This window comes from Crotalus tigris, unplaced genomic scaffold (genome assembly GCF_016545835.1).
Source record: "Crotalus tigris isolate CLP2741 ecotype Arizona unplaced genomic scaffold, ASM1654583v1 scf7180000018210.256481, whole genome shotgun sequence".
Lineage (NCBI taxonomy): Eukaryota > Metazoa > Chordata > Lepidosauria > Squamata > Viperidae > Crotalus > Crotalus tigris.
This window is the reverse complement of record NW_024096883.1, coordinates 113,228-134,632: the sequence shown is the minus strand read 5'-3', so window position 1 is coordinate 134,632 and position 21,405 is coordinate 113,228. Positions and strand designations below refer to the sequence as shown.

Sequence of the window (21,405 nt, the reverse complement as noted above, 5' to 3'; positions counted from 1 at the left end):
CATGTCTAACCTAGCCTGTTCTTGGGGGACTTACAGACAGGGATGTACCTAACCTCACCTGAAGGAGATTTTATGGATTTTGTATTGATCTACAGGAGAAAATGCATTATGAAAAGATGATAATTGCCTGCTTGTGCCCAAGGATAATATAAATAATGATCTCCTCTTATAGTCATGTACACATATATACTCTCCAATATATCCACCTGGGGATCATAACATCACAGAGTTATATTTAGGCTAACAAATCCAAACTCTTACTCAATCCAGGAAATCAAAGCATCCCCCAAAGTCGGCTGGTCTTACAATAAAAATATAAAACAATACAATAATTAGTAAATCCAAATCTATTTTTTCAATTTAAATGTAAATACTAAAGCAATAAGCTAAACTTATATAATGCTATTCATTATAATTAAGTTCCAATTCTTGGAAGAGTTCAGATTTTCAATTATTAAATTAAAATTAATTATTTCTAAGACTGAGCTGTGGCTAGTTAAGAATGGAACCACACCTAATCATAACACCTAAGGAGGGGGAGAATAAGGAATGGTGAAATATGTGGACAGGCTTTTCTTGTAAACAGAAATTGTGGCTTATTGTTAGATTAAAAGAGACTATAACATGAGCGGTCCAACAGTGGCTGGATTCAGCCAGTTCGCACCACTTCGTCAGAACCGGTAGCTAATTTTTTGTTGCCCAGGCCCAGAATGGACTTCCAGAAGCGGCATCCACACAGAGAACTGGTTGTTCACATATTTGAATCCCACCACTGGGTCCTAGGTGCTCTCTGAGCCTTGCAGACATTCCATTAACCCAAACTAGGTTACATAGAGAACACCAAGGATCCTCATTTCAACCCTGAGCTACAAATAATCTCCTTTATCAGTGAAAGGTAGTTTCAAAGCCCTGAAGCATCTTATTGCTAATGATATCACCAACCTTAAACTTCATGCCTTACCTCTAATTCTTTCACAGTCTTTTGTTTAGTATTAATAATGCCACTGAAAGTCATCGTGTTTTTAATTTCTTTCTCAATTGCTTGGATTTCCTCCCATTTCATAATGATTTGGCACCTCAGAGATGTCAGCAGCTCAGCACTGGCTACAGAAGTTTCTTTTTCCACTGCTTTGTCACCCTCTTCCTTTTCTGCAAGTGCAAAGAGAGGACAAGAACTTTGACTCAAGAGTTTCTCTTGAGACATTACATCAGGGGTCTTCAAACTTGGCTCTTTTATGATTTATGGACTTCAACTCCCAAAATTCCTCAGCCAGACATGCTGGCTGAGGAATTCTGGAAGTTGAAGTCCACAAGTCATAAAAGGCCACATTTGAAGACCCCTGCATTACATGAAAGGACCTGTTGACAAGGGCAATCAATGTGATGCCCCCCTGGGGGAAGACAAGACAAGTCTCTCACTTGACCATTCTCCTGTTAGGTCTGCAAGGCATACAATATATACATATACCTATACAGTACCTATACATATACATATACATACATACATACATACATACATACATACAAACAAACCAAAAGTGTAGAAATCATCAAACTCCGGGATAGGTATAAAAACAACTGTTAATTGCTAAGCTTTTGTCGATTCCCTGCTGATGTCATCAGAGTGAAAGCCGGAGGTTGGAGAGTCTGCTTATAAAGCCAGCTGTTTCAGTGCTCTGCTACCCGCCTTTTGATATGAATACATCTGGGATTCGCATTTTTAAAGTAATTAGAGATACATACATACATACATACATACATACATACATACATACATACATACATTGTTGTTGTTAGTTGCAAAGACCCCATGGACAACGTTCCACCAGGTCTTCCTGTCCTCTACCATCTTCTGGAGTCCATTTAAGTTCATGCCTACTGCTTCAGTGACTCCATCCAGCCATCTCATTCTCTGTTGTCCCCTTCTTCTATTGCCCTCAATCTTTCCCAGCATTAGGCCCTTCTCCAGTGAGTCCTTCCTTCTCATTAGGTGGCCAAAGTATTTGAGTTTCAGCTTCAGGATCTGGCCTTCTAAAGAGCAGTCAGGGTTGATCTCCTCTAGGACATACATACATACATACATACATGTTGTTGTTGTTGTTAATTGCGAAGTCGTGTCCGACCCATCGCGACCCCATGGACAACATTCCTCCAGGTCTTCCTGTCCTCTACATCTTCTGGAGTCCATTTAAATTCACACCTACTGCTTCAGTGACTCCATCCAGCCATCTCATTCTCTGTCGTCCCCTTCTTCTATTGCCCTCAATCTTTCCCAGCATTAGGCTCTTCTCCAGTGAATCCTTCCTTCTCATTAGGTGGCCAAAGTACTTGAGTTTCAACTTCAGGATCTGGCCTTCTAAAGAGCAGTCGGGGTTGATCTCTTCTAGGACTGACCGGTTTGAACGCCTTGCAGTCTATACATACATACATACATACATACATACATACATACATACATATCAGCAGATTCTCATTCCATGCAATCTTATTACTTACTTGTTGCTGTTCTGCCTGTCTGGCTCACCCAAAGTTCAATTTCCAATTTGTTTCTAAGTCTAAAACAGAAAAGAAAAAAAAAAGGAGAGAGAAATCTCTTATTAAATCCAAACAAGTTGCATGGTTTTTCCATCCAGTGAAGAAGGTGAAGAGCTGACTGTAGGAAATGCCATTACTAAGTTTGCTAACGATGCAAGAATTGGCTCCGTTTTGCACACAGTTACTCTCTCCTTGTGTTTTTTTTTTTTTTGGTGGCCAAAAGGTTTTCCTTCTGAACAAAGAAATAGACTTGAAGTATATGTCCCTGTAATATGTCCTCAATCCATAGATTAGGTCCAGAGGCATTCTTAGAAAATAAATACATAGAAATGTAGCAGCCACACACCAAATTTTAAAAGAATTAAGGTAATATATACTTTAAAATACCGAGTACATCAGGGAGCCTGATAGACAAGAAACGATGGACACATGGATAGATTAGTATCCATGGCAGCATGCTGGGAAGCACATGTTTATGTCATGATACCCTTGGCTGTGTGGCAAATGTTGTATGTAAGGTATAATTTGCAAGGAAGGAAGGAAGGAAGGAAGGAAGGACGGAAGGAAGGAAGGAAGGAAGGAAGGAAGGAAGGAAGGAAGGAGGAGGGAGGGAGGAAAAGGAAGGAAGGAAGGAAGGAAGGAAGAAGGAAGGAAGGAAGGAAGGAAGGAAGGAAGGAAGGAAGGAAGGAGGGAGGGAGGGAGGGAGGGAGGGAGGGAGGGAAGGAAGGAAGGAAGGAAGGAAGGAAGGAAGGAAGGAAGGAAGGAAGGAAGGAAGGAAGGAAGAGCATACAGTCCATGTCTTCAAAAAACGAAATACAAATGTCAATGACAAATGATGATTATCTGCTTACAAAAAGGTCTGTATGCGCTTTAAGCATAAGTTGGTTCAAATATACATATGGCAAGGGAATGAATATAAATCTAAAAGCATGACTTAATTGTTTAATATAAAAGACTAAATGAGGTGATAAGAGGTTCTGAATGAAGGGCAGAACTTTTTTGATGGGAGGTTGTTTTTTAATATATAGAATCCAAAGTAGATCTTGGAAAATGAATGATGTGGGAAAAGATGCTGCACTGGACATACAAAAGAGATCAGCTGACATCTCAATAATTAAAAGTGATATACAAATAACAAACCAAGAGAGTGGTCTGGATAATTGTCCAATATTAGGTTTACAAAAGAAGCCTATTAAAGCTCTTATTAATTTTGTAAGAAGGGACAAAGGAAAAAATGAAAAGAAATCAAGTTCTAAGGCAGAGGTCCCCAACCTTTTGGGCATCAGGGACCAGTTCCATGGAGAAAGGTTTTTCTGTGGACTGGAGGGTGCGTGGTTTTGTGTACTGCCTGCATCCCACGGAGAGGGCTTTATTTGTGTAAACCGGTTGCTGGCATGCTGCAGCCTGGTCCATGGACTGGGGGTTGGGGACACCTGTTTTAGGGCATTATTTGAAAGGATCAAGATTGGTAAAATTAAAGGAAGGAATATAAAATTGGTTCATTTGATTAAGGGTAAAATAAATATATTGTTATCTCTTCTAATCCTTAATAGACTTTTGCTGACCAGGGCTGAACAATGAAGCTTTAAGGATTTGTTTAGATAAGAGATAGGATATGGGAAGAAGAGATAATTTGTAGTATTTTTTTGAAAAAAGTGATAAGTTACTAATACTGTTTACTTGTTGCAAGAAAGGGGTAAGTTACTTCTTTATATACTTCTTTTCTTTTTCTTTATTATATTCTTATGTGTTTTCTCTTTCTTTTTCTCCTTTTTTTCTACATCTTCAATTTTTTATTGTGTTATTTTTAGTTTGTGTTCACTTTTTATCATTGTAAATGTACCATTCCATAGTGCTTTACAATACTCTCTGAGCAGTTTACACATGTCAACACATTGCTCCCAACCATCTGGATCCTCATTTACCGACCTCATCCTACTGACCTTGGAAGAATGGAAGGCTGAGTCAGCATTGAACTCCAGGCTGTGGGCAGGATTAGGTTGCAATACTGCATTCTAACCACTGTGCAACCAGGGCTCCTACGGCAAACTACAAATCTGCTCATGGGCTATTTAAATCCCATTGAATTTGATATAGTTTAAGAAGCAAAAGTGTCTCATGCATTTCATAACTGGAAACTGATAAAGTTTATTTATTTCTAAAAAGATTGTTATAAGTGAGTAAGTGGTAGCCAATCGCTCAGAACAACAAATTAGGCACATTTTCTTGGCTATAAAAATAATATTGTGAAATATGTGAAGATCTTTCAAATACCTGGCTGCTCATTTTCCAGATGTCATATAAATATTGCACATTTACATAACTCACTCTTCATTTCTTGCTAAAGCCAATTTGCTTTTCTGCACAAGGTCCTGTATTGTCTGTCTGCTCTCTTCTATTTCATGAGTCATCACCATTCTTTTTTTCAGGCCTTTGACTTGCTCTTGCAAGGTCTGTTTTGTTACCAAAAAAAAATGAAACTAAGTGAAATATTTAAATCATAAAGAAAGGTAATATCTGTAGCAAAGCCAACATGCATTTTTTCGTAATTGGACATCTTGCAAATCTGTCTTTCCTACCAAGAATTAAATTTAGTTTACAATCAAGTTAGGGAATCTATAGATTAACCCTATAGATAATGCTAATGTCCAGTCCTTAGTTACAGCCTGTAAAGTCAATATGGAAGAATCCTGGGATTTGCCATTCAAGACATCTTGATTACTACTTCCCCAACACCATAGTACAACTTTCTTTTCCTTTTGATGGAAGAATATAAATCAATAGTATTAAGCACAATGCTTATATAAAGCTATCATAACAAAAACATATTCTATGATATGCCAGTTATCACACTTCCCCTAACACTTAGACAAAAGTTCTAATCACTTGTCATGGAAAACAATAATATTTTTATATTATATTTATATTATATTTTCTCATAGATAGAATAAGTTCTCATTTGTTGCACATCATTTGAGTGCTGAATATACTTCACTACTAAATGAATGAGCACCACTGGAAAACATAATGTCTGCAATGATGTGTGATGATTTGAAAGGACTATGAAGTCTCAACAAAGAAGCGTTGAAAGTGCTTTTCTTAACAGAAGTTGTACAAGGTGTACAAGAGCCTGGAAGAAAGTTAGTTTAACACCAGTGATTATTTATGGTGACAAATACACTAGCTGTGCTGTGTCTCTGTGTGTGTGCGTGTGTGTGGGAGAGAGAGAGAGAGAGAGAGAGAGAGAGAGAGAGAGAGAGAGAGAGAGAGAGAAGGGAGAGAGAGAGAGAGAATGAAAAAAAGTTCCTGAACGTTTTTCAAGATTAGTTACAAACAAGCAGAACATCTTGAAATACAATGCAGCAAGATATAGACTAAATTGGAAGATGAAATAGATGAAAGGACTGTTCTTGGAGGAATGTTTTCAGTGGTTCTCCACTTTGTAAATATCCAGGAAAAGTCCAACAATTAGCATGTTGTGTTATATTTGCATAAAGATGTCCCTCTGCGTGTCATTCTAAAGAGAGCAGTTCCAAAATCTGATTTCCTCACTAATATAACCTAAATTTGTGCAAACTGTTCAGTCTCTTCGGTTGGACACTGTAAGACAAGTGTACTAGTAAGTAGAATCTATTAGATGTGAAAAGAAATCCCAGATTAAAGATGAAAATCAAATAAGAAATATTTGGGTGATATGGGACATCTAGAACATGATTTATCACAATAAGTCACCTATTACATACCACCATGAAAAAATAAAAACTAATCCTTTTACAAAAAAAGAGTTCTGGCAGTAAGCGTTAATTTACATCAAAAGAAAATATTATTACTCTGTATTGTGTTGCAGGCAAAGAATCCAGCAGGATCACCATGTAAAGCTCATATTCATTCTGTAGAAAACAGCCAAAAAAGATCAGTAGGAAAGAGTTTGCCAGACAATTAAACAAAATCCAAGTTTAGTGCAAGACACACTAAAATCAAACCGTGATTAAATTATCACAATTCTAAAATACATTTGCCCACTGAATTACTTAAATATTGTACATTTCTGCCTTTATATTAACTGATGATAAATTAATTGGTTGGAGTTTGATGCATGTTTTACAGAAATAACTGCTACTGTATAAACTCCTTTAAATATTTACAGGATTTTTGCTTCATTTTTGTGGTAATTTGTGTATTATCAAGCAAAATGGTTTGTCAGAAACTGCTGAAATTATGGTACTATTTAAGCATGAAACTTTTAAGCATAGTCACAGGTTCCTTTCAAACTGCAATAAAATGCCAAAATCTGTATGAGCAAATTACATTCCAATAGTATTTTGAAATACCTACGATGGAAATACATAGATTCACCCCTCTTCCACCATCTGTTTAATGCATTGAAGGTTAATTCCAGATCAAACCCTAAACATATCAAGAAGCTATGAAGATTTTCTCCTTTCTACTTCTTTTCTTCACATTGAAGGGCATCTAATTTCACTCCTGACATTGCAGGACTTTCTCTTCTCTTCTCTTCTCTTCTCTTCTCTTCTCTTCTCTTCTCTTCTCTTTTCTTCTCTTCTCTGTCTCTATCATCTCTCTCTCTCTATCATCTTTCTCATCTTTCTCTCTATCTCTATCTCTTCCTGCCTTTATTATTTGTATAAAGAAAGCAAAGAACATACCTAATACTCCTTCATTCTCCTCTTTTACCCATAACAACTGCGTTAGGTGAGTTGGGCTGAGAAAGATTGACACACCCAAAGTTACCTAAATGGCTTTCATGCCTAAGGCAAAACCAGAATTCACAGTATTCTGGTTTCTCACCTGGTGCCTTAACCACTAGACTAGGCATGTCAAACTGCTAACCTGCGGGCCACATGCATCACGCTGAAACTGCACCCACCCCATTGCCGGCAATGGGGGAAAAGTCACAATACGTCACGCGATGTCATGTGACATCGCAAGTTTGACATGCCTTCACTAGATCCAATTAGGCCTTTTATAGAACATTTATATTTATAGAAATTTTATAGAATATTGTTTTATAGAACATAACCTTTTATTAATCTTTGCATCGAGTTGGTTGAGTTACCTAAGACACTTTAAATACTAGGCACAACACTTACTTTCACTTCCTTCAATATGTCACCAAATATCAAGGAACTATTACAGATATCTTCAAACACTTGACCAATAGCCTGTAATCGGTAGAAATGTGGACCTCTGCAATCACAGATATTCTGGAGTGCCTGAAAGACAATCAATTTACAAGGTTACTTTAGTTATCTTGGCTTGATTTCTACATGCAGGCTATGAAGCAAGTAAAAAAATTATTATGATCAATATATATAAAATTTCTTCTTCGGAGGCAATTTCACTCCTCACGACTTCCCAGATACATCCACAATGTTTTCTTGGCAACAGCTCAGAACAGTTTGTCTTTGCCTTCAGATTGTGGTGCATTTTGTTTTGTTTGACTGCACAGTCTAGAAACTGGGTGACTTTCTGGGTGTGGCCCCTAAATGGTATTAAGATATATCTATTTGACCTCATAGAAACTGTCTTGGGAAATCCCACAAGATTCCAATTTTCTACTTTTTTTTTTAATTTATAGGGAGTCTCTGGGAAGGATCCTACCTGGATTTGAAGTCACTTTCTAACTTTTCTTATCCTTCCTGGAAGCTCAAAGCTGAAGATTGCAAGAGCCTTTCCCTAAATGCACGTTGTAAAATGTGGCACACATGGGAGACTGGTTTGACTTCCAAGATCTGGAACCTCCTGGCAACACACTCACCAAATGCAATTAATTTGGGTGGGAAGATCATTTAAGGCCAGCAAGGATATGTGCTTGTTTTAATCCCTTTTTAGTAATTAAACACACACACAAACAAAGAACAATTTGCATCTATGTTTGAACATAGATATCATTTGTCTTTAATATGAGTCCATTTCTAAAATCTTTAACAGAAAACACTGAAGACCAATAAGAATGATTTTGAGCCGTCAACACTACTAATGCTGAAAGTTACAGTTCATGCATCTGGACTGAACCAGCATAGAATTAAACTACATAAAATGTGGTTTATCTGTAACTTTTCTCATATCAGTGCCCAAACATTATAATTCTATTGGACCCATTGACTTACCTGGGCCAACTTTTTTTCATGGCGCTCTGTTGACTTGCTCCCAATGAAATCATTCTCCAGCAAATCCTGCTTGGCAATGTACTCCTTCTGAACTTGCATGAACTTGTTATATTGGTCCTTTTTAGTCACACCAGCCAAATAGGAAGGTAAGAACCGGTATTCGTCTTTAAACTCCTTTGTGACGCAAAGCCTGCTATTCTTGAGTCGTCTGAATTTCAACAATTTCATTTCTGGAATGTCCAGCTCTTCTCGTATAAGCTGCTTTTGAAATGTGCTGGCTTCATCTTGTGGTTTCTCAGGAGCCTCCTTCTTTTGTAGCTTGAAAGCAGTGGTACCAAGTGACACACTTACTGGTGTTCTAAAGCTGGCCGGGTGGACTGGGGACGGATAACCCAATGGGGAAGCAGATTTGGCACAGACAGGCACCGGAGGAACATCCTTGCTACTGCTGCCCTTTTCCAGCATTTCATGGGATCCCTCAAGGGCATCCTCCTTGGCAGACCGTAAAGTGGTTCTTTTGGCACTCTCCCAATAGTTGTATTTTGTAGATTTAGGGGGCTTGAAGAGTTTATTATGGTTTAGATGGCCTGACACATAGAGACGGATCTCAGATTTGTGAGCCTTTTCCACTTCATCTAAAAGCTCTGTCAGTTGGGATTTTTGCTTCCTTTCCGCCATATGAAATGTTAGTCCCTGTAGGCACAAAGAAAATCATCAGCAAGCCCCAAAAGGAAAAACACATCTCAACATCTTTCATTTCCCCCCAGACTATTTGACTGAAATGTGCATCACGTACTTTACCTCGATAGATAAAGTATGTGATGCACATACATTACCTATCAAGGCTATTTGTCTCTGTAGGGCAATCTGTGCATGGGGATCAATAGATGTAGCCTCTTCCCTGGTCTGCAAAATGCTAACTTTTATTTCCCAAGCATTATTTCATTTCCAGCAGAGGGCTTTGTCAAACTTACTAATCCATTTTACATCACAATGCAATGGAGAAGAGAAGGCTAAATGCAAACGGTAAGGCAGATTTTATGAACACAAACAACATGTGCCGAAATTTACTTTGCATAGGCTCTGGGAACAGTTTTCAGTGAACTTTGGCTAAAGCAAAGTTGCACATTTTTCTTTCACTGTTACCATTTGTGCAACTATGTGTGATGATTGTATTTTGAGAATTGTGTAAGCCCTTAGCATTCCAGTCCCCCCTGAGACATGAAGCTACTTGGGTGACCTTGGGCCAATCACCCTCTCTCAGCCCGTGGAAGGAAGCAAAGGCAAACCATTTCTGAAATCTTGCCAAGAAAACTGCATGGACTTGACCAGAAAGCCACCAGAAATCAACAGTGACTCAAAAAACAATAACAATTACAATTAGAAAAGAACTATTGAGCTAGGTTTTTTTTTAGAGAACCTATAGATCTATCTTCCCAAATGCATCTTAAGAAAATGGAGCAAGATTATTTTCCACTCCAAAAAGATCATTTGAAGAACAAAAAGCAGATGGATGTACAGTAAATCCGTCAGCTTTTCAGAGCCAATTTAAAACAATTTAACATGCAATTTTTCCAACTAATTTTCCTTGGAAGGGAGTTTTGGATAAAATAAAGGAAATTATTAAACTATTAAAATGTTCCCTGTGGAAAATAGATTATACTTTAGGAACAAAGGCAGGCTAAATCCTAACCATTTACTATAGTTTCCAGTATCAGAGTGAGAAAAGTCACCATAGATTATTAGCACAGGTTAAATAGTCTCTCCCTAGTCCAGTAATTCTCAAACTTTTTAATGCCGCGATCCCCAACCGGTCGTAAGTCAAGGACTACTCAACCGGTCGTAAGTCGAGGACTACTCAACTGGTGCAGCACCATTTGCAGAATGGGACTTTTGGTGGGCTCAGCAGGGCAGAGACAGCCTGGACAATTCCTATTGGCTTTGAAAGCCAATAGAATTAGACTCTATTCAAGAGAGTCTATTCTATTGGCTTTCAAAAGCCAATAGAATAAAAGGGAGTAGCACAGCTAAGGAAAAGGGGAAAAAATGGTAGACTGCATTGTTTGGCAACCCCCGTGAAATGGTTGTTCAACCCCAAATAGGGTCCCGACCCATAGGTTGAGAACCACTGCCCTAGTCTATGAAAAGGGCTATAAATGTGAAGGCACTCTCAACAATTGATAACCTTCCATTCCTTATGTCCATAATAGTTTAAGGGATACAAAAGAAATGCAACTCTTAGCAAACATAATATTTTATTTTCATGTTGCACCCTTCAGGACAGAGAATGGAAATCATTTTGAGACTGCAGATTTGGTCTCAAGAGTTTGGTGGGTAGGAACAAAGTGACAAAGCAATCTTATCAGAGGGTGTGTAGCTAAACTTTTCCACCCTCTTTTAATTGGGTTGGGTAATTTCCAGTGAAAGTTTATTAGAACTAGGGGTTCTTCTAAAAGAGGTGTGACTCCATCCCAGTAGTACTCTCTTACCCCATTTTCCCATACTCTGACTGGACATGTATGATTTCACATGTCCAAATCTCTTAGGAGATGGGTCTTATTGGGTATGTCTAGTTTGATGAAAAGAAAGACTAGGGGTGACAGCAGTGTTGCAATACCTGTTCTGTCCCAGCCTACGTGAGTCCTTGTTAAGCTCACAAGGAGAAATCCATCTTCCAACAAGTAGGCTGGAACCGCAGGAAAAAAACTATCCCCTTTTATTATTCACAGACCTGAGTCAATGTCCAAGGCAAACAAACACATTTCACAGAAACTCAATCCTCAACATGAACGGTTGCCTTTGGCAACCAGCACCTCCCACACCTTCCCTTTTATTATGCAGCCAAGGCGTGGCTTCCTAATGTCTTCTCCTTTGCCTTTGGAGCCACCCCATTCCATTCCTCTGTCCTACTCTCTTTTCTTGCCAGCGTTTATGTGCATCCTGGATATCTTCCAGCTGTGATTCATCAATGTCCAACTCAGACTCCGAGCACAGCTGTGTCTCAGCCTGAGCACGCATAGAGGGGCCAGGTTCCTTGTCAGACTGTAAGTCTTGAAGCTCCTCAGAGCCTTCCTCTGACTCTGATGTCACTCCAGGCCCCTCCTCCTTCTCTGATTCCTCAGACTCAGCTGCCAGGTCCAAGGAATCACAACAATGTCTAAGGGGCTGCTGCAAAGAAGAGGGGGTCAACCTATTTTCCAAAATGCCTGAAAGCAGGAAAAGAAGAAATGGATGGAAACTAATCAAGGAGGGAACCAACCTAGAACTGAGGAGAAATTTCTGACAATTAGGACAATTAATCAGTGAAATAACCTGCCTCCAGAACTTCTGGGTACTCCAACACTGGAGATTTTTAAGAAGAGATGGGACAACCATTTGTATGAAATGGTATAGGTCTTTCTACTTGAGCAGGGGATTGGATTAGAGAAACTTTAAGGTCCCTTTCAAGTCTGTTATCCTGTGATTCAGTTTTCTTGTCCTTTCATCATGCAGTTATATAGGGGGAAGAAGTTATTTCACTTCAATGACACAGAGCTGCTGTCAAGGTATGAAACATTTTTAAACACTGTAGTTGAAAAACAAATCCTTTTACCACTGAATTGGAGAGGACAGCTCTTGGAGGCAAAATAGGACATAAATTGCCCATTCTCATCTTAAAAAGAATAGTAATACCAGTAGAGCTGGTAGGAGCAGATTATGCAGTGGTAAAGAGTCAAGTATAGTTGAAAATTATTTTAGAGTTCCCCTGAGGTAAGATCAGTGACAAATTTTATGAATAAAAATAATAATTACAAATAATAATAAAATTATATACAAATTCAAATGTTCATTTGAGGAGATATACAGTAATTATATCCTTGGAAAATGTTCTCCATTCATGGCAGGCATTTTAAGCTTCCTTCTTACAAAAAATTAACATGAATTTAATTTTTAAAAACTAACAACCCACTGCCACTACCAACACCATTTTTCTATTGCATGAGTCTTCTATAAGCTAATCAAGTTCACTTTATCAGCATGAATAATCTTTGCTGTTTGGGGGATGGGTCTCTAAATGTTGTGTTTTTTAAAATTAATTAACTGACTTAATTTTATGTTTGTATTTTGCAAAAGGTAATGTAGCTTCTACTTCCTCCTGGCCATGCCATATACAGGCCCTCAGCAAGTTGGAAAATACATGTTCTATATCTTCATTATACATTACCCTTGTCCAATGACCAATGCCATTTTGTTGGTATTTAATCTGGCATGTGGCTTACTGCACTTGTAAACTTTCAACTAGATTCAGACGGCATCAAAATTGAATGGATGAATGAATGAATGAATGAATGAATGAATGAATGAATGAATAAATAAATATCTCTAAGCACCAGATATAACAAAGATACAGGTAGTCCTTAATTTACAACCATTCATTTAATGAACACATTTACAATGGCACTGAAAAAATTAACTTATGACTGGTTTTCACATTTACAACTGTTGCAGCATCCCCCATAGGCACCAGGCAACTGGCCATGTATTTATGACAACAGAACTGTCCTGCATCATGTGATCAAAGAGATGGTTTGCATCCATCAAAAAAAGGGACTGAGTTACTCGGCTATAAATTCACAGATTTTCTGGAGGGAAATTTAAACTAAACAGCGGGGACAGGGAGTTAATTGATACGGAACAACCCTGTCCCCGGCAATTTAAAAACTATAGGGCTATCAGTGCATGTAGCATAGATGTGTGTGTGGACAAGAATACCAACCTTGCTACCAATCAAAATGAATCCTCTAATAGCGAGTGCCACATAAAGTGCACTAACCAAATAGGTGGTAAGACAATAGGGGAACTCAGGCACCACACAGGTTATGTAGAAAGGAAACACAGGGACACCCACAAAGGACTCAAATGTTTATACACCAATGCACAGAGTATGAACAGCAAACAGGGTGAACTAGAAATTCAGGTTAACGAGGGCAGATACGATATTGTTGCCATTACGGAAACATGGTGGGATAAAACTCACACATGGAACACACAGCTAGAGGGATTTAAATTATTTAAAAGAAACAGACCAAATAAAAGAGGAGGTGGAGTTGCTCTCTATATAAGAAATAACTACATCTTCACAGAAATAGAGTACAACAATGATAAAAACTGTCTTGAATGCATTTGGGTCAATATAAAAGGGGGGGGGAATGACAGTGCCATAGGTGTATACTACAGACCACCCAACCAAACAGAGGAAATAGATGAACTTTTTGCTAGTCAGCTAACTAAGGTATGTAGGAAGCACATCACAATAGTAATGGGGGACTTTAACTACCCTGACATCAACTGGGATACAAACTCCGCACCAAGTGGAAGATCAAACAGGTTCCTGGCAAACCTAGCAGACAACTTTGTCTCCCAAAAAGTAGAGAAGGGAACTAGGGGATTAGCCATCTTGGATCTAATTCTCACTAACAGAGATGAAATGATAGACGGTGTTGAAGCCATAGGAACCCTGGGAGGAAGTGTTCATGCAATATTAGAATTCAACATTATAGAAGCACAACCAATAGAACACAGTCAAACTAGAGTCTTGGACTTCAAGAGAGCTAATTTCAATAAACTTAGAGAGGGCTTGGGAAGGATTCCATGGATGAGAATCCTCAAGGGAAAAACAACTCAAGAAGCTTGGGAAATTTTGAAAAATGAGATAATAAAAGCACAGTCTAGCACAATACCAACAAAGAGGAAAAATAACAGCTCTCAAAAGAAACCAGCATGGCTGCATAAAGAACTCTCTGACAAATTGAAAGATAAAAAGGACAAGTACAGAAAGTGGAAAGAGGGGAACATAACTAAGTCAGAATATCAGCAAATAGCCCGAGCCTGCAAAGATGAAGTGAAGAAAGCCAAGGCTCAAAATGAACTAAGGCTTGCGACCAAAGTCAAAAATAACAAAAAAAGCTTCTTTCAACATGTAAAAAACAAGAAAAAAGTGAAGGAAATGATTGGTCCATTAGTGGGTGGAAGTGGCAAGAAGGTGACAAGCAACAGGGAGAAAGCAGAACTATTTAACTCATTTTTTGCATCTGTCTTTACACAAAGGGAAAAAACAGACCAACCTATCAAAAATAGTGCCATAAAAAACAAAACAGAAACACAAGTTAAGATAGGCAAGAAAATGGTAAGTGAGCACCTGTCCAGCCTAGATGAGTTCAAATCGCCAGGACCAGATGGATTACACCCCAGAGTTCTCAAGGAACTGGCAGATGTGATATCGGAGCCACTGAACTATATTTTTCAAAGATCCTGGAACACAGGGGAACTACCAGAGGACTGGAAAAGAGCTGATGTAGTTCCCATCCTCAAAAAAGGAAAAAAAATGGATCCAGGAAATTACAGACCTATCAGCCTGACCTCAATACCTGGGAAGATCCTGGAAAAGATAATCAAACAACGAATCAACGAACACCTAGAGGCAAACAAAGTCATTACTAAAAGCCAACATGGGTTTGTCAAAAATAGATCATGCCAGACAAATCTTATTGCATTCTTTGACCAAGTGACAAAATTAGTGGATCAGAGGAATGCTGTGGACATAATTTACTTGGACTTCAGTAAGGCATTTGATAAAGTAGATCACAACCTACTACTTGACAAGATAGAAAAATGTGGGGTAGACAGAACCACCACCAGATGGATCCGTAGCTGGCTGACCGGCCGTACTCAGCGAGTGGTCCTCAATGGAACTGCATCTATATGGAGGGAAGTGTGTAGTGGGGTGCCCCAGGGCTCTGTTCTGGGCCCAGTACTCTTCAACATCTTCATCAACGATTTGGATGAAGGGATAGATGGGGAACTCATCAAATTTGCAGATGACACCAAGCTGGCAGGAATAGCCAACACTCCAGAAGACAGGCTTCAGATACAGAAGGATCTGGACAGACTTGAACACTGGGCACTAACTAACAAAATGAAATTCAATGGTGAAAAAAGCAAGGTTCTACATTTAGGCAAGAAAAACCAAATGCACAAGTACAGCATAGGTGGCACCATGCTCAATAGTAGTAACTGTGAGAGGGACCTCGGAGTCCTAGTAGACAATCACGGCACAGCTGCCAAAAAGGCCAACACAGTAGGCTGCATTAACAATCATCACTAAATATGAGCCAGCAGTGTGCGGCAGCTGCCAAAAAGGCCAACACAGTACTAGGCTGCATTAACAGAGGGATAGAATCAAGATCACGCGAAGTATTAATACCACTCTTCAATGCCTTGGTAAGGCCACACTTGGAATACTGCATCCAGTTTTGGTCACCACGATTAAAAAAGATGTTGAGACTCTAGAAAGAGTACAGAGAAGAGCAACAAAGATGATTAGGGACTGGAGGCTAAAACATATAAGGAACGGTTGCTAGAATTGGGTATGTCTAGTTTAACGAAAAGAAGGACAAGGGGGGACATGATAGCAGTATTCCAATATCTCAGGGGCTGCCATAAAGAAGAGGGAATTAAGCTATTTTCCAAAGCACCTGAAGGCAGGACAAGAAGCAACGGGTGGAAACTAATCAAGGAGAGAAGCAACCTAGAACTAAGGAGAAACTTCCTGACAGTGAGAACAATTAATCAGTGGAACAGCTTGCCTCCAGAAGCAGTAAATGCTCCAACACTGGAAGTTTTTAAGAAGAGACTGGACAGCCATTTGTCCGAAATGGTGTAGGGTTTCCTGCCCGAGCAGGGGGTTGGACTAGATGACCTCCAAGGTCCCTTCCAACTTTACTATTATTATTATTATTATTATTATTATTATCGCTATTATGACCTTCCCAGCCAACTTCTAACAAGCAAAGTCAATGGGGGAAACCAGATTCACTTAACAACCATATGATTCACTTAACAAATGCAGTTATTTGCTTAACAATTGGGCAAAAAGGTCTTAAAATGGGACACAACTCACCTCACAACTGCCTTGTTTACAGTGAAAATGTTGGGCTTAGTTGTGTTCGTAAGTCAAGGAATGCCTACAATCAGCAGAGGAATGCTGCAGTTTTCTTTACTTCCTTGTCTAGAAGACTTACTCATTACTTAGAATGTAACATGCCTCCTGAGGATTTGACTGATTCTTTCAGAACTAATCCATTACTTTCCATTCAGTTTAGCACCTCTTGTCTTCTGACTTTGATTTGTACAGTTTGGTCCTCCATGATCCAAAAGAGACTTTACAGATTCTTAGCTGTAGAAAAGACTAAGTAACTCAGGCTTTTCTATCACTATGTTATTTTCCTAAATAAAGTTTATCATTGTTGGGTTCTTGGAATTCTCTGAGTTTGCATCTTACAGGCATATGATCAATTTTGAAATCCCAGATGAATATGCCATCAGACTTTCAAGAGTTTGTTTTTTTCCCCAAACAGAGATTCTTGAAGATTTCCTGGGATAATAGAATTTTTGAGTAATTTTGAAGAATAAGCTCCTTTGAAATCTGTGGTCAGAACTTCAAGTCCCTTTATCATCTACAAACATCTGTAAATTAAGAAAAGATGTTGGGACTCTAGAAAGAGTACAGAGAAGAGCAACAAAGTTGATTAGGGGACTGGAGGCTAAAGCATATAAGGAAAGGCTGCTGGAATTGGGTATGTCTAGTTTAATGAAGAGAAGGACGAGGGGGGACATGATAGCAGTGTTCCAATATCTCAGGGGCTGCCACAAAGAAGAGGGAGCCAAGCTATTCTCCAAAGCACCTGAAGGCAGGACCAAAAGCAACAGATGGAAACTAATCAAGGAGAGAAGCAACCTAGAACTAAGGAGAAACTTCCTGACAGTTAGAACAATTAACCAGTGGAACAACCTGCCTCCAAAAGTGGTGAATGCTTCATCGCTGAAAGTTTTTAAGAAGAGACTGCGCAGCCATTTGTCTGAAATGGTATAGGGTTTCCTGCCTGAGCAGAAGGTTGGACTAGATGACCTCCAAGGTCCCTTCCAACTTTATTAGTATTAGTACTATTATTATTATTATTAAAAATATTCTGCAGAGTCTTGCCAATGGACCCAGTTTAAATCTGCAGGGATAGGTGGTGTATATTCATATGAATTTGTAGACCTGTGACCCACTTTCTTGATATTAAGCAGCTAAATGAGCCACCAGAAATGCTTTTTTGATGTAAATGTTGATGTGGACTTCTGAGAGGTATGTACAACCTGCATTCCAAAAGGACCAGGATTTAAATTAATTTGAGTTCAGTTAATATGATAATATGATTATTCTGTGCTTTCCTGTTCTGTCAGATTAAATTACTATTCACAGCAATTTCTGAAGGCTCTCTTGGAGTCATATTCAAGACTTTGGAGTAAGTGACGCATATGGTTCTGAAATCACAGATTATATAGTATTACGGTAAGTCCTTCTAAAGCAGAGCTTCGTGTCCTTCTTTCTCTCCCTCCTCATGCTACTTCTGTTATCTCTTCTTCTGCCTCCCCCTCCTCTTCCTGATCCTGCTCCCTCTTCCTCCTGCTACTTCCTCCTCCTCCTCTTCTTCCTCACTTTCCTCCTCTCCCCCTTCCAACATCCCAGCTGGGCTTGCGCTCCCTTCATGCAACTCTCCAAGTTTGTAAGATAAACGTGCGCCAGCCCAGCTTGCAACCAGGTGCTCCCCCAAAGCCTTGTTGGAGGGGGACCCCCCAGATATGTGTGTATAAAGGTGTCTTTCTTAGGGTGAAAATAGGGGCAGGGAGAAGCTACCTTTTACCTTAAGCACTGGGTCTCCAAGGGATATTCTCTCTCTCTCTCTCTCTCTCTCTCTCTCTCTCTCTCTCTCTCTCTCTCTCTCTCTCTCTCTCTCTCTCTCTCGTCTGCACCTTTTATAAGATTACTGGGCTCTATTGCACTTCAACTGGGGCTTTTTGTTTTTATTTTGATGCTCCAGGTGCCTCTGTTTTGGCAACATCCTGCCTGCTTTTCGAGGTTTAATTTGGTGTATTTGTGTGTGTGTGTGTTCCTCCTTTTTCTTTGTGCATCTCTCCAAGTTTGCAAGCCAAGCGCGCTCCTACACGGCTAGCAATGGGGGAGGGGCAAGCTATATTTCTCCTTAAGCACTGTGTCTCCAAGGGAATCCCTCTCTCTCATTTGCACCTTTTCCAAGACAGCTGGGCGATTGCACAGTGCTGAGTTGGTTTGCTCTCTCTCTCTCTCTCTCTCTCTCTCTCTCTCTCTCTCTCTCTCTCTCTCTCTCTCTCTCTCTCTTTTCTCAGCACTTCCTCAGCATGCTGGGTCTTTGGTTTGTTTTGCTGGAAGGCTGAATTTAGGATTGTCTCTTTTCCTTCCCATTTTCTTAGAAAAAGAAATTCACTGGTCTAATCTAATTCAATAATAGAAATAAAGTACATTATTTATTTGTTTGTTTAGAAAATTTACAATAAATGTAATGCACTTGAATCATCCTGAAACTTCCCTCCCATTGAAAAATTGTCTTCCATGAAACCGGTCCCTGGTGCTAAAAAAGTTAGGGGACTCTGTTCTGAAGTCTACTATTCTGTTCGTTGCAATTCTCTAGGCCAGGCATGTCAAATTCACGACATCACATGATATCACACAACGTATCAGGACTTTTTCTTCATTGCCGGCAATGGGGTGGGCACAAGTTTTGGTGTGACGCATCCGGCCTGTGGGCCAGCAGTTTGACATGCCTGCTCTAGGCAAACAAATTTAAAAACACTTACTTGAGCAACCAGGATTCTTTAGTTGCTGCTAACTCAGCCTGTAGGATGTAAGCAGAAGAATTGACTTCACTGCATGTGGAGGTCAGCTTTGACCTGAAACATCCAGACACCTTGATAAGAAGCAGCCATCTGAAAATGTCCTTGCTGGTTTTAATATTTATGTCATATTCAAATTATCTCCATCATCCTTAATTATTGACCACGCTGGTTGAAGCTGATGGAATTTGGAGGCTATGGTTATATGAAATGCTACAAGCTTCCCAGTTCTGCTTCAATCAACTTGTCAACAGCTTCTGTAATGCTTCTAGGCACGTCACTTCATAAAAATTGTATATATAGATATATAAAATACAGAGAGAGAGAGTGGAGAGAGGAGAGAGGAAAGAGGAAGAGAGAGAGAGAACATAGTATCATCAGCATTCAGCAACTAAATGATAATTTACAGTATTGAGAGGGGGAGTTGCTTTGTTTGTGTGAGTAGAAATAAGGTTAAAAATAAATAAGTCACATGCCTCATCAAGCTTTGACGCAATATAGCTTACTTTCTCTAAACATTTAAATAATAAAATAGTATGATTTAAAACAGTCATTTCCAGAATCTAGGAAACCTCACTCTACAGTTACTATTAATTCAAGCAGTTAGAGACAGAACAGCTTCATCTATTAGAAATATTATGTCTGCTTTGAAAACATTAAATACTTCGTAAGCATTTACCTCACCTCAAAATCAGCAAGCTGGAAAGCAGCTTTGGAACAATCTATCTGATCCAGAATTTATCTTCTGAATCCCTGTGTTGGGACATGTTTGATATACTGTATAACTATATGTACCGCTATGACAGTCCCAAGGACTTTTTTGTTTGGATTATTGCTTTTGCCATTACAGTATAAATATCAGAAATCATCATTGCTCTAGGCAGCTAGTTAAAATTTCAAAAATAAAGCAAAATAAAGCAATATGAAGAAAGATGAGGCAACCCCATCGTGAACAGGAACGATGGAGCCTTAACATAACGACCTTATCAATTATTTCTTTATTATCATTTAGAAAATGGTAAATATGAAAACACATTAATATATTGTTTTACTTCTCTGTTTTTTATCATTCAAGAACTGTAGCAAAAAAAAACCCTGAATTTGGTTTTCACCCATTACAATTCACTTCAAAATAACAAATTCAATTCTTGCTAACAGTTTCAGTTTGAAGAAAACAGCAAAACTATTGTTCTCTTTTGTAGCTTCAGCTTTCATGCATTGATTCTATTGGTCCGGACAAATAATTACCCATTCTCTCCCCTCAAGATAATCTACAAAACTACATAAATTAACACTGAGATTCATTTAAATTGAGCCCTAAGTTACATTTCACAAGCTCCGTAAAGTGGCATATCTGCTGTTACCTTGGTATGTAGGCAAGGAAACCAATCAAACATTCCAAGTTCTGCTTTGTGGCTGTTAAGCAACAGTGCAGGAGAGAAACTTCTCATTAAAAAACAAACCTTTCCTAAATATTATGTTCCTGCATGGTATCTTTTCTTCACAGAGACATTGCATTTGAAAAATGCAACTTATTTTCTTGCTGGATCATCTGACTGAAACTAATTACATTACTCAACACGTGACAATGTGTGCATCAGGCAAGGTGAATGACGTAAGGAACCAGTTATAGACATGGTTTAAAAAGCAATGATAAAATTGAAGCTTGTAGAAATCCCCATTTTGTCCACATCATCTGGTTAGCAAAAAGTAACCAAGAAACATTTGTGGGAACATCAGGAATGCTTGTTGCTCTTATTGATCCAGAGTACAATTTTCCATTTTGGCAAAAGTGGATGAATTTATGTTATCCTGTGACAGCATCTGATCCCAGGAAAATGTGACAAAACATAAAACTTGCGTAGGCATACTCAGAATATAATTTCTTTACATGTTAATATCATAAATGGAAAGAATTATATTGTATACACATTTTAATACCCTTTACCAAGCTGTATATTGTTAAGATAGAAAAATGTGGGTTAGACAGCATCACCACCAGATG

At 38.9% G+C, this 21,405-nt stretch overlaps 1 protein-coding gene across 5 annotated transcripts in view; it reads right to left on the bottom strand.

Annotated features, from left to right (window-relative positions):
* The window catches only part of CUNH6orf118 (chromosome unknown C6orf118 homolog), a 29,568-nt gene extending 8,368 nt beyond the window's left edge, over positions 1-21,200 (bottom strand). The window contains exons 1-8 of one of the 5 annotated variants that reach the window (XM_039348929.1): positions 20,727-21,200; positions 19,365-19,680; positions 8,667-9,359; positions 7,647-7,769; positions 6,366-6,425; positions 4,864-4,988; positions 2,497-2,555; positions 962-1,149 (exon numbers count right to left, since the gene is read on the bottom strand). In XM_039348929.1, coding sequence (XP_039204863.1) covers positions 962-1,149; positions 2,497-2,555; positions 4,864-4,988; positions 6,366-6,425; positions 7,647-7,769; positions 8,667-9,344 — 1,233 coding nt within the window. In that variant the 5' untranslated portion in view covers positions 9,345-9,359; positions 19,365-19,680; positions 20,727-21,200. The remainder of the gene's footprint in view (positions 1-961; positions 1,150-2,496; positions 2,556-4,863; positions 4,989-6,365; positions 6,426-7,646; positions 7,770-8,666; positions 9,360-19,364; positions 19,681-20,726) is intronic. The other 4 variants (XM_039348930.1, XM_039348931.1, XM_039348932.1 and 1 more) reach the window with 4 other exon arrangements.
* Between the last annotated feature and the right edge of the window lie 205 nt (positions 21,201-21,405).